This window comes from Crocuta crocuta, unplaced genomic scaffold (genome assembly GCF_008692635.1).
Source record: "Crocuta crocuta isolate KB4526 unplaced genomic scaffold, BGI_CrCroc_1.0 scaffold139, whole genome shotgun sequence".
Lineage (NCBI taxonomy): Eukaryota > Metazoa > Chordata > Mammalia > Carnivora > Hyaenidae > Crocuta > Crocuta crocuta.
In genome coordinates, this window is record NW_027533258.1 from 10,908,732 (window position 1) to 10,921,965 (window position 13,234).

A 13,234-nucleotide genomic window follows, 5' to 3' on the forward strand; every position below is an offset into this window, starting at 1 on the left:
CCACAAAAAAAAAAAAAAAAAAAAAAAAAAAAAAGATTGCCCAAAGTCATGTACTTTTATAAGGAAACCAATGAGTTTACGTCACTTGCGTCCCTGGGCTCAGGCTCATCTCTAAAGCAGAGTTCTGCGACCGCGTGGACTCCATGTCTCTGGACCCAGCGTCGTCAGCTGCGCTGGGGGAGCCCGTACGCTGGTCTCCTGCACAGAACTACTGCCCCCGAGCCTACGCTGTACTTGACGAAGCAGAGACGTCAGGCTGCTGCAGACAGAGCCCCTCTCTCCGCCCTGGGCCCAGAGAACCTACAGGAGGCGCCGAGACGCGGTGAGAGGGCAGCAGGGTCACAAGGTCTTGTGTCAGAGGGACCCCAGAGGTCATCTGATGTCACCCCACCCCTTCCGGATGAGGAAACGGACGGCAGAGGGGCCGACTGAGCACCTGCTAACGTCAAAACTACAACCAAAGCCCAGGACGCACCAGGCTCGTTCCGTGTAGCGTCTCAAACGACACAAGCTTCGGCCGACACAGCAGCTGCTCAAAAGCTGCCCAGACAGACTGAGATAAGTTGCTGGAAAGATCTGGTACCAACCCACATAAGTTAAAGCAAAAGGAAAAGATAAAGAGGACAACGTTCAAACTGGGTCTGGGCCTAAGACACTGTAACGTGCCCTAAAACAAAGAAAGAGGCTTTATAGAGATATCTTAACATCGGTGAGTTATAATTTGAGTTTTAAAGTACGTTTTAAAGTTTATCAGGGGCGCCTGGGGGGCTCAGTCGGTTAAGCGTCCAACTTCAGCTCAGGTCATGATCTCACGGTTCTTGCGTTCGAGTCCCGCGTCGGGCTCTGTGCTGACAGCTCAAAGCCTGAAGCCTGTTTCAGATTCTGTGTCTCCCTCTCTTCTCTGACCCTCCCCTGCTCATGCTGTCTCTTTCTCTCTCAGAAATAAGTAAAAACTAAACAAACTAATTTTAGTTGCACATGCATAGTTGAATCATGAAGTCAACTTTTGCGTGGACCGGGAAAAATTCACTATTCTGACTCCAGAGGGATGCAGACTGTAGACCACGATCTTAAAAACATGGGAAACGCACCCTGCCCTTCCTGGACCTGAAGCACAGCACAGTGACGAAGCCACGGAGGCCAGCTGGCTTCCCACAGCTGGGCCACCCACCCAGGTGCCTGGGGATGGCCTGTGACCGTCTCCGTGTAAACGGGACGGGACAGGAGTAAATCGGCCAATACGTTACCTCTGTGAAGTTTGATGGGACAAGAGAAGTCAGAATCCAAGGGGTCCTCCTCTCCGGACGCCAGCTTCAGGGCGAGCTCCAGCTCCACACACTCGAACACGTACAGGGAGGGGACGAAGTCGGCCCTGGAGTCCCAGGGCGTCTCGGACTGTAAGAGAACCCGGCAATCTCAGTCTCCATGCTCGTCTGAAAACAATACAACTCAAAACCGAAGAAATTCTCCTTACTCCCACCCCCATTTTACCAGTGCTTTAACATTCTTAAAAGAGGGAAAAAAGGCTCCCTCTTTTTAGTAAGTCGTAAATCAGGTGTAGGAGAGCCAGTTCAGCGCCTCACAGGCCCTCTGTACCCGCCACTGGAGGCCGCCACCCCGAGCGTGGTGAGCGCGTGGCGAGCGCGTGGGCGCCGGAGCCTCCTACCGTCTTACTACGTGGACTTGCAAGTGGGCCGCACTTACCACTGAGCGTCTGACTCCCCAAGTGCACAGAGTGCAGACGGAGAGACACTCCCTGGCGTCCCGAGCATTCTCACCGGCCCAGGAACCACACGCGGGGATGGGGACGCAGGCGCGGACACGGCGGGAACCACACGCGGGGACAGGGACGCGGGCGCGGCGGGAACCACACGCGGGGACAGGGACGCGGGCGCGGACACGGCAGGAACCACACGCGGGGACGGGGACGCGGCGGGAACCACACGGGGCCCGACTCACCGTCTGCTCCTCCTCCTCCTCCCCCTCCAGCACGACGCAGTGGTACAGCACGCCCGACTCCGTGGCGATCACCAGGATGTTGGGGACACAGGGCAGGCAGAGCACGGCACACGCGTCGTAGCCGTAGTTGTCCTCTGCCGCGGGGTGCATGGGCAGCGGGCCCAGCAGCTTTCCGACGGTGCCGGGGCTAAGGGAGGACGGAAAACGTATGCGGACACGCGGACGGAAGAGTCCACGCCCCCACTCACGCAGCTTTTCTGTAGCTGCCGGACCCCCATCAAAAGCACAGCGCCGCGGGGGCGCTTGGGGGGCTCAGTCGGTTGAGCGTCAGACTCTTTTGATTTCAGCTCAGGTCATGATCTCGAGGTTCATGGGATCGAGCCCCACATCGGGCTCCGCACGGACTGTGCAAGGCCTACTTGGGATTCTCACTCCCCGTCCCACTACCCCACTTTCTCAAAAATAAACATTAAGAGAGAAAAAAAGAAACCCTAAGCTTTAAGAAAAAACAAATAAAAAACCCCATGGTGCCGTGTGCTCCTGATTCTCCACGCGCCCGCTTTCCCTGGACTTCGCCTCTGCAAGGCGTCCCGCGTGGAGAGACTGTGCGCTGGGAGACACTGACAACGTCCGAGGACATGTCTGGTTGTCACGACCAGGGGCACGTGGAGGGAGGGAGCTTACTGGCGTCTAGAACAGAGATGCGGCTCGACACTCCCCCCAGGACGGCCGGGCAGGAGTTAAGAGCAGAATGTCACCGTCACCTGCGCAGGGGCTGAGAAGCCCCCCACTCCCACTCTGGCTCGCGCTTCTCCCCCGGTGAAGCTGGTCCCTGACAAAGGCCAGCTGCTAAGTCCACAGGCCACGAACATGACGCACTGTGGCCTTCTCTGCGGGCTCACGGCACCTGCAACCCTGCAACATCCCTAACACGTACAACTCTTTCTCCCGGGTTCCTTCGGCCCCTCTCAACAGCCCTCTCGTTTCTGTCTCGTAAACACTGGCGCCCCCAGCGTTTTGTTACGAGCCCTCTTCGCTTCGAAGCGCACACTCACATGAGGGCATGGTGAGCCATGCCTGGCTTTAACGACCACGTACTGCCTGTATTTTCTTCCAAAACAGAGCTGCCTCTCAGGTGCTTGGACACGGTCTTTAGCTGGATTAAAGCAATAGTGACCGAGCGCTGGGTTACCCCCAGGAGCCGGCATGGTCGGGTAAGCACACGTTACCCAGAATTACCAAGGCATGTGCCGAGTTTGACAATGCAGGGATTTACCAGGTACAAAGAACGAGACATAAGAAAAGTCTCAAAAGTAAGAAAGATCAGGGGCACCCGGGTGGCTTAGAAGGTTGAACCTGTGACTTTTGATTTTGGCTCACGTCACAATCTCGAGGTCCGTCAGGCTCTGTGCTGATAGTGTGGACCCTACTTAGGATTATATCGTCTCTCTCTCTCTCTCTCTCTAACCTCCTCTGCTTGCTCTCTCTCAAAATAAATGAGTAAACATAAAAAAAAAAGATCAACGTGAAAGCATATCCGGGGAAGGGGTGCTGAACTTTCCAAGCTGAGGAGCAGCTCTGGGAGCACGGAAGACGAGCAGCAGGAAGGACACAGCTTTGCTAAGACAACAGAGGAGCAGCCGGCAGGCCCTCAGGACAGGCTGAGGGAGCGGGGGCTCCGCAGGCCACGTCGACGTGCTGAGTCTTCCTGCCGGGCGACAGCGTCATCAGAGGCGCACGTGAAGGGTGACAGAGCTTCACTTTCCTAAGATCAATCTGACAGCAGCTGGGGGGTGACACGGAGGGGACCGAAACGGCGTTCAGGACAACGACTAAGGAGGACAGGGACCTGGGCAGGGGACGAGGGTCTGGAAGCAAGGACAAGGGGGTGGGGAGGAGGGGGTCTGCGCTCAGGGCGTCCTCACGGCGAGAGCCACGGAACGCGGGGCGGGACTGGGCCGGAGAGGCCGTGGAAGGCGACCCGCCAGATGCAGTGCCGACATGGGGGCCGGCGTGGGCGGAGGGAGGCGGCAGCATTACCATGACAGCCGCCTGGAGCGCGGCACGTTGGGGTGGAGGGGATGCGGCTGAGAGGCAGGCCCCGGGGGGNCCCGAGGCCCCAGACTCACGCCTGCCACTCGCAGGGCCCTGATGTCACGTGGGTCCAGACAGTTCAGAAGTGAATCAAGTACCTTAGCCTCTGGCCGGACGCCTTTCTGGTTACAAACGTGCCCAGGACCCCCGCCCTCTCCTGCCTGTGACCGTCACCAGGGCAGGCCATCCTCCTCTGTCCGGTCCCCTATTTCCAACTGTCCACAGACCACTTCCTCTTCATGAGCCCAGTGCTGGGTCACACTGACCATCTGTAGTAACAGCCCCCCATTAGCTGGCCTGACCCCCGTGTCTGTCTTCACCACTCACCCCTCCCCAACCAGGAACGGGGTCTGACCGGCTCTTCCTCCGCGGGAGCGTGTCCACTTCTGCCCTGCTCCAGAACGGCCCTGGTGCCGACCTTGTAGACGGTCAACTAACGTCTCTCGGCTGCAGGCCGTCCCGAACCAACTGCTTTATCCTTCGGATTAGGAGCCACCACTGCCCCCCATTCCTACAGGAAAGCCCCCACGTTCCGCACCGTGGGGTTTACCTCCCCCACTTCCCCGGGCAGATGCCTCCAGCTTTCCTGACACCGCTGCTCCAGCCACAAGCGCCGTGCCCGAGCCAGAGACGCGCCCTGGGGCTCAAGTGGTCGCGTCCTTCCCTGACCCTCCGTTAACCGTCACCAGACGGCAGTCCCTGCCCACCAAAGTCTCCCTGACGTCCTCGGCCACACCGCACTCTGCCTGCTCTGGGGTCTCCGGTCTGGGAACCGCGAGCCACCCTCCCAGTGCCCGGCCCGCACGAGACGCACAACACTGCTGTGCTCTCGGCTTCCTGAAGACAAACCCAGTCTCCGGCGATTACCCAAGCACATTACAGAACTGATCCGAGTAACACGAGGAAATCAAAGCCAAACGACCGTACCCGTCTTTCCCCAAAATGCGCAAACCAAGAGTCAAGAGGCTGCCACGCGTCCACAAACGGAACCCACGGGCCACAGCCTGGCTGGGACAGTCCAGGCGGGGCACCTGCAGGCTCTGCACGCAGCTGCCCCCACCCCCCCCACTCACCTGTGCACCAGACTGACGTATGTGAGGAAGGTCTCCCCGTTCTCGTACAAGATGTACAGCGGGTACCCCACTATGTCACCTTTGCCCTTCTGTCCAAACACGGTCTTCGGGACGGCTGACAATGGCCCGAAGTCAAACGCCACTGCCGTCTCACCCAGAGATGCGGTGTACGCCCTCCTGAGAAGACATTTAAAAAAACATTGTTTTTAACATTTTATTTCTGAGAGAGAGAGAGAGAGAGAGAGAGACAGTGTGAGCCGGGGAGGGTCAGAAGCAGAGGGAGACACGGAATCCGAAACAGGCTCCAGGCTCCCAGCTGTCAGCACAGAGCCCGACACGGGGCTCGAACCCACAAACCGTGAGATCATGACCTGAGCCGAAGTCGGACGCTTAACCGACTGAGCCAACCAGGCGCCCCTGAAAATACATTTAAAAATCAACGTGTTGAAACCAAGAATGAGAACAGAATGTCTGATAACAGGAGGTGGGGATGCAGTTAGTATTCAATGGAGAACGCAAAACAGAGCACAATTAAATGACGGAAACATAAAATTACACCACGCACTCTCAGTTTAAACGTACACACGCAGACAGGACAAATATACACAGACACACGAACGCAAAGAGAAACAGGAAGCAAACGCTGAGCAGAGGGACACATCTGCCCCACACGTTATTTCTTACACACTGGTCCTGTGCCCCGCGCTGTGCACTGTCGTAGGTGCAAGGGACACGCCAGTGACTTCAACCAAGGCCCCGCCCTCCAGTCAGACGCGCAGGGCACAGAAAGGAACGTGTGGCACACAGTCAGAAAATGACGTCATCAGGAAGAGAGACGTCAGGAGGCGCTGCTGTAGGTGCTGCCTCGGGCTGGGCTGTCCGGGAAGGACCCTGACGCGGTGACATCAGAGCACGGATTCGAAGGAAGGAGGGGAGTGAGTCGGCAGCCACATGGGAAAGGGGTGGATGTTGTCTGAGGAACAAATGGTGAAGAGGCCGAGCTCACAGCCAGGGCGCAGAAGGAGGAAGAAGCTGGAGGGGGCAGCCTGTGGGCCGCGGTCAAGAATAAAGCAGAATGAGGGGCGCGGTCGGGTGTCCAACTTCGGCTCAGTCATGATCTCATAGTTTGAGCCCCGCGTCGGGCTCTGTGCTGACAGCTCGGAGCCTGGAGCCCCTTCAGATTCTGTGTCTCCCTCTCTCTCCGCCCCTCCCCTGCTAATATTGTGTCTCTCTCTCAAAACTAATTAAACATTAAAAACATTTATTTTTTTAATGTTTATTATTGATAGAGAAATAGAGCATATGTGAGGGGCAGAGAGAGAAAGGGAGACACAGAACCTGAAGCGGCTCCAGGCTCCGAGCTGTCAGCACAGAGCCCGACGTGGGGCTCGAACCCACAAACTGTGAGATCGTGACCCGAGCTGAAGTCGGACGCTTAACTGACTGGGCCAACCAAGCGCCCCTAAGCAATTTAAAAAAAAAAAAAAAAAAGAATAGAACAGAACGACCTACTTTATACCCAGAGTGTCGCTCTGGTGTCACATTAAGGAGAAACTATAGGAATTCACAAAAGATTTTGTCTTAATATTTTTCAGTAGGTTTTCCCAACTCTTCTAAAGTATGTATTACCGTTGGAACCAGGGAAAACAAGTGATGAAATGTGCGTCTCTGTGAAGCGCAGCGTAACGGGTCACCCGGGAAGCCTCCGGTTCAACACGGGGTTAACCCACACGGGGAGAAGAACACGGCGTTAGTTCACACGGTGGGGGGGGCACAGGTCCACACAGTTTGAGGAGCCACACCCCTCCGCTCTGCTGCAAACGTTGTGTGTTAGTTTCTTTATCACACGGAAAGGTATATGGTGTCAGGAGGCAGAAAAAAAAATGAGGAAGCCCCAAATCAGAATAAAAGCACAGCCTGCGTTCACCTAAATGATCAAGACAATGAAGGGACAAAAGACACGGAAATCAAAGAGACAGTGACCCCTGATGGTCAAAAGTTACCCGGAACCTAATAAACGAGGCGTTATTTCCCATGGGGACAGTAGGAGCGATTAGCGAGTCCCGACTCCGGGCCAGGACCCACACTGTGCACTTCTATGCGCCTCCCTGTCCATCCCGTACAGAATCCCAACAGAAAACACCACAATTCTTATGGTCACAGAACGCAGTCACAGAAACGCGCTCGGAGCCGCTGAACGGCCGGCGTGCGCCACAGCGATCACACCGCCCGAGCGCGCAGCCCCACTGCCTCCCGCCCATGCAGCAGGTCTGCACTGGGTCTGGGAACAGAGACCGAGAAGCTGGGGAAGGTGCCCCGGGGCCCCCGGGGGAGGGAGGGGAACCCGTCGACCCCCAGAGGCCGGTGCTTGCCCCGCGGGGACGGACACACTGGAATTTAAGAAGCGGGTGCCCGGCACGGACATCACGGAGCTGAAACGCTCATTCTGAGACTCTCCCAGGAGCTAAACTGGGATGCCCAGGAGGCGCGGGGGAGAGTCCTCCCGGGACGAGCACACCACTCGGGCTCTCCGTGTTCCCAAACCCGAGGATCAAATAAACTCGGGCTCACAGTCCGAGATCAGTGACCGCAGGAGAAAGCCGGGCCGGCGGGCCGGGAGCAAGGGCCATCCAGACTCGGCGCCCCTGCCCCATCCCACCGCGCTGCTCAAATACCCAACAGCTACAGGCAGAGGACGAAGGGTTAGAGAGACAGGAACAGACACGACTAGTAGCGGCGACCACCACGGAGACGTGAGAAGAACCAAATGAAACTTCTAAAAATACAGCCACTAAAGCTTCACCCCACATGCATGTGCCGCGGGTGTCCTGTGCAGTCATCACCGGAAGGACTGGTCCGGAGGCCAGAGGAATGGGGTTTGAGTTCCAGGGGTGACTGTTCACAGTCGGAGGGCCTGGACCGTGTGGCCCTGCAGGGCGAGGAAACCTAAGAGCCACGGTCACCGGAGTCTGAAGGGCTCCCTCCTCCTGGCAGCTCCTGGGTGTGGACGGTCTGGGAGGCGGGCAGGTGACGCTGTCACCTCGAACCCCTGTCGTGGCATAGCTTTCGGGCTCCTTCAGGATACGGGAGGGAACCCACTCCAGGCACTGTCGTTTTAGAACTTTCTTGAGAAGAGAGCAGCTAGTAGCTGTAGTGACGTTCAGCTTCGTGAAGCTTTGCTACCTCGTCCCGCCGCCCACTGTGCTCACCCCTCAGGTCCCCAGCAGTGTGGTCACCGCCGGAAAACACTGCAATCTGTTAAAACTGCACTTATGAGCCCAATAAATGAACTAAAGAAATATTTCATGACACAAATAACTTACCCTTTATTGAGTATCAGACTGTCTTCTTCTGCTTCTGAGAGGACAATGACCTTGGTGGGTGTCTGAGGCTCACGTAGAGAGTAAATCCTGGAGAACAGAAGAGCACAGAGCCAACACTTAAAAGTCTTTCATTTCTTTTTTTAAAAATACTTAAATTTTTGAGAGAGAGAGAGAGAGAGAGAGAGAGAGAGAGAGAATCCCAAACAGGCTCCACACTCATCACAGAACCCGATGCAGGGCTTGATCCCCTACCTATGAGATCCTGACCTGAGCCAAAATCAAGAGTCAGATGCTCAATCGACTGAGCCCCTCAGTGCCCTGACATTCTTTCATCTCACAACTGCCCTTCCCTCCCACCAATCCCTCTGCTGGAGAATCTTCCTAGCGGTTTTTATAACCAATTCTCTGCCAAAGGGCTTTCGCATACTGACAAAGTCGCCCACCTCCCCTGTGCCCAGGAGGCCCACGGAAACGCCCTCTCGCCCCAGAACCCTCACGAGCCTGCCGCACACGGCAACTCCCCTGGCGTCCTGAGGCTCACTCGCCTCCACCCAGCGCCCCGCCCGCCAGCACCCCTGCACGCACACCACCCGAGTCTGCCTGCCACGCGCCACTCCTCGCCGGACAGCAGCCACATCTCACTCTCCCCTGTACGCCCGCCGGCCGCAAAGGGAGGGACGTCTGGACCCAGTGAATACTTGTTGTTATACAAGACCCGGTATCGCATCATCCCTACCTTCTTCAGGGAAAGTATGAAACTAAAAGTGCTTTTTAAAAAGTGTTTTTACCAAAATCATTTTAATTTAAGGTGACAAAGTCAACAACACATGTGGCTAGAGTTAAAAGGAGAATTTTCAAAAGGCCAATAACATCATTATCAGAAGTCCAACACCGCTTGTAAAACGGGTTAAGCACTTACCTCCACTGACACCCCCAAGAAGGTTTAAACCCAGTTCGCTCCATTACCATTCAAAATATCATTAAATACCATTTAATAGATGGTCTTAACGAGAATCTGATGCAACCGACCACACATGCGCAGTGGTCTTCCCGGCTGCCCACACGCATCTGACCTCAAAACGCACGCTACCACGAGATGGGACGCACGAGACGGGGAGGCAGCAAAAGAGCAAGTGCAAGACAGCGTCAAGGGTGCCCTGCGGCCCCGAAACCGTTCACAGGCCCCAGAGCTCAGGGGCAGGGATGTGATCGGTACCCCGTATTCATGTACTTTTTTACAAGTTTATTACGAGGAAGAGTGTGTGCATTAGCAGGGGGAACACAGACTGACTGACAGACAGACCGAAGCAGGCTCCATGCTCCATGCAGAGTACGACACGGGGCTCAAATTCACGGACTGTCAGATCATGACCTGAGCCGAAATCAAGAGTCAGACACTTGACCAACTGGGCCGCCCAGGTGCCCAAATACCCCATATTTTAAAAAGAACCTTCCCTACTTGGGGCCAGATACCTCCTTCTGGGCATCACACGAGGAAGGTTGCGCCACCCTCCCGTCCCCAGCCGGCTTCCCAGGAGAGGGGGTCAGGAGCCCTTCCGCGTTCTAGACAAGCTCCGTGAGGGGAGGAGCCCCTCCTTGTCAAGTCAGACAGGCAGGCAGGGAGACACTCGGCCACACTTAGAGGTGCCCTTATGTAGGAAGGGGAGATGCGGGTCTCACTTCCCAGCCGGAGCCGATGAACCACAGGAAGTAAAGCCAGATCGGGGAGTTCTCACGCGAACCTGACACGTCATACCTTAGGGCTGGGACGTGGGCATACCGTATGGTACCTGCTTCCTATACGGAAATTTCTGGAGCTGGGCTGGAACAGCAGGAGGACTGTGGCGCAGATGCCCAGTTCCCTGTGGCCCTTGGAGGGCAGAGGAAAGGACCCTGGCAGGTCCCATGACCCCACAGGAAAGACCCCAATGGTTATACTGAGGGTGCAGGAGACAGCAAGCGTGCAGACAGCCACCGGGAGGGAGGGCCCGGGGACGATCGCTGACAGAGCAACGTGTGCAGAGCCTACCACGTCAACGGAGGTCCCTAGCAGTGGACGGGACTTAACGGGGATGGGGTCAGAGCCACCCCCCCTTACAGACAGCCGTGTCCCGCAGCTGCCACATTCTTCCTATGCCCTCTACCACGGAGCTGAACCCTGAGGAAGTAGCCCGTCCTTACACGTCACCCCCACCTCAAGGTGCAGGGACAGGACCAAGAGCCACAGCAGACCAGGCCACCCCCCCACTCGTTTCAGGTGCCCCAGCCTGGGCCTGTGAGACGCGGGTCTGGCATCAGAGTTTCCAGCCGGACAGTCCAATCTTTAATATCTAAAAGTAACCGGAAAGCTCTGAGATCTAAGAGGCCAGTAAGGGATCAAGCGCTCAGCAGGAAAGGAGGGGCGGTAAGGCCCAGCTGAACACGTGATCAGGAAAAATAAAACCGGAGGGATCTGTACCTCAGCTGGGTCTCCCCAGCAAATGTTCCACATGAGGCAGATCCAGAAAGTTAACTGGTAACATTACGGAAATCTCTGGAGGATCAGAGCATGTGCTCCTAGAGTTCAAAACCTGGAAGGGCATTTAGAAACTGTCAGATCGAACCTGCTCATCTTACAAAACTGGAATCTGAGGCTCCCCTAAAACCAAGCTTTGGATTTCCAAGACAGAGGCGGCACTGAGACAAGAATTCAAATCCCTCAACTCCCACTTATATTCTTTTCCCGATGGAACACGGCCTCCAAGAGTGACAGATGGGAGGGGACACACCAGCAGACCAGGACAGGAGACAAGACGGGCTGGGAGGGCGGTCAGAACACCTGCCCGACAGACAGCTTACGAGGGCCGTCCCGGGACCCGACTGGCGGCGCCAGAGCCATCGGCGGATGAGCAGAAACAGAATCTCCGCTCGCAAAGCTCCAAGAGAACCGGAGCTTACCTGATGACGTTGTCTGAGGTCAGCAGCACGACGTGGGGGTCCAGCAGCTCACTCGGGTACCAGGCGGCGTGCTTCAGAGTCAGGGAGGCAGAGCTGGTGAAGAAGCGCTCGGCCACGGGCGTGGTGCTGAAACGAGGACAACGGCTCTCTGAGCCACGTCGCAGCTGGATGGAGGCCTCCTACACGGAAATCCCCTCGTAGCACCTGGATGGAAACCTTCTATGGCCTTCTACAGGGAAATCTACTTTACTGCCCGCTAATTTAATATCCGTCAGATTTCTTTCTCTCACATCTTGCTGGCAGAGCAAAGCCTCTGTTCAGTCAATACCAGTAAGAACCAAAGTAAGAGGACTTTCTAAGTTACAGAGTATCTTCTACTGTACTTTGTACGTGATCTTAGGCGCCCCATCTTACTCGATCCCTTCAGTAGCCCCGTAAGAAAAGTACTGGGGAAATACTATCACTCCTGTTGCAGAAATGAGGAAACCCATTTAGAAAGAGAAAGTGTTAAGGGGCCCCAGTCTCTACGCTGTGGAGCTAAAGGTGGGTTTCCAGCTTGTGTTCTGTTCAACAGATCGGAGTCTGACTCTCACTTTTCTGGATTTGTTGCAAAAAATAAGACACAAAAACTAAACTCAGTTAAACTAAGAGCAAACGGTCCAACTCCCAGATACTAACTGCTTCCCACAGGTGGTCCGTTTCTACACTTGCAAACGGAACTCCGATAAGACAGCAATTCGACAATTCGGCCGGAAGAAACGTGGAATCACACGGAGCACAGAGCATGGCAGCAGGCAGCCGGCGCACACACCAGCTAGAATGCCCCTGAAGAACCCCGGGTCTGGAACTACTGCCCGCGTGGACGACAGACCACAGACACGTTCCACGGACGCACGACTTACCTACAATTCACTGTTAATTTTCCGCCTTCGAATTCAGAGTTCTTCCCCCACCGTTTGGGCAGCTCTAACACCGTGAGTCCTTTCATTGCTATGAGCGCTATGTGCTGCTGCGCTGGACTCAACAGGACTTGGTAGATTTCAAACAGGGGCGGATTTATGCAAAGCAGCCTCTGGAAATTAAAAACAAACTGGTCAAAGTAGCTCCCGTGTAAACACGCGGCAGGTGCACTTAACGCTGTAGTTCAACCAGGTGGCCGCAATGAGAGCTCACACTTGGGCCGTTAACTGATGGAAAATCTTCAACCGCTGAGACCGGAATGTTCTCTAACACGCTCCAGATTTCCCTACCTTGCAAAATAACTACTCCACATAATTTCCCTTAAAAAAAATTTTTTTTAATGTTTATTTTTGGAGAGACAGAATGCAAGTGGGGGAGGGGCAGAGAGAGAGGGAGACACAGAATCCGAAGCAGCTCCAGGCTCCGAGCTGTCAGCACAGAGCCCGACGCGGGGCTCCAACTCACAAACCATGAGATCATGACCTGAGCCGAAGTCAGACGCTTAACCAACTGAGCACCCCCCCCCTCCGCCACCCCCCTTTTTTAATCTTTAAAAGAAGGGAATCCGTTGATTACCAGCGAACACTGCCTCAAAAGCAACGACCGACCGCAGCGTGTCTGGACCCCTCCCGTCCAGCCCGTGTCACAGGCGGTCCGCTACAAGCAGACACGAGCAAAACCCCCTCCCTTCCGACTTGGGGAATGAGCTCATCTTCTAGAAGCGAAAGGAAGGGATTAACGCGGGCTTCCTCCTGCGTGCCGGGCACAAAACCCCCAAACCCCGGTGCTTTCAAGTCGCAACCCCAGCAGGGAGTCGGACTCATTACCCGCCGGGCGCCCCGTCGCGGAGCCGGCTTCTCAGAGCCAGCCAGCCGCCCCGCGCCCTCC

At 55.8% G+C, this 13,234-nt stretch overlaps 1 protein-coding gene across 1 annotated transcript in view; it reads right to left on the reverse strand.

Annotated features, from left to right (window-relative positions):
- Positions 1-13,234, reverse strand: part of NUP88 (nucleoporin 88) — a 24,710-nt gene that overhangs the window by 10,802 nt on the left and 674 nt on the right. Inside the window, exons 3-8 of the mRNA XM_077746773.1 lie at positions 12,289-12,458; positions 11,387-11,512; positions 8,450-8,536; positions 5,127-5,303; positions 1,960-2,146; positions 1,248-1,395 (exon numbers count right to left, since the gene is read on the reverse strand). Coding sequence (XP_077602899.1) covers positions 1,248-1,395; positions 1,960-2,146; positions 5,127-5,303; positions 8,450-8,536; positions 11,387-11,512; positions 12,289-12,458 — 895 coding nt within the window. The remainder of the gene's footprint in view (positions 1-1,247; positions 1,396-1,959; positions 2,147-5,126; positions 5,304-8,449; positions 8,537-11,386; positions 11,513-12,288; positions 12,459-13,234) is intronic.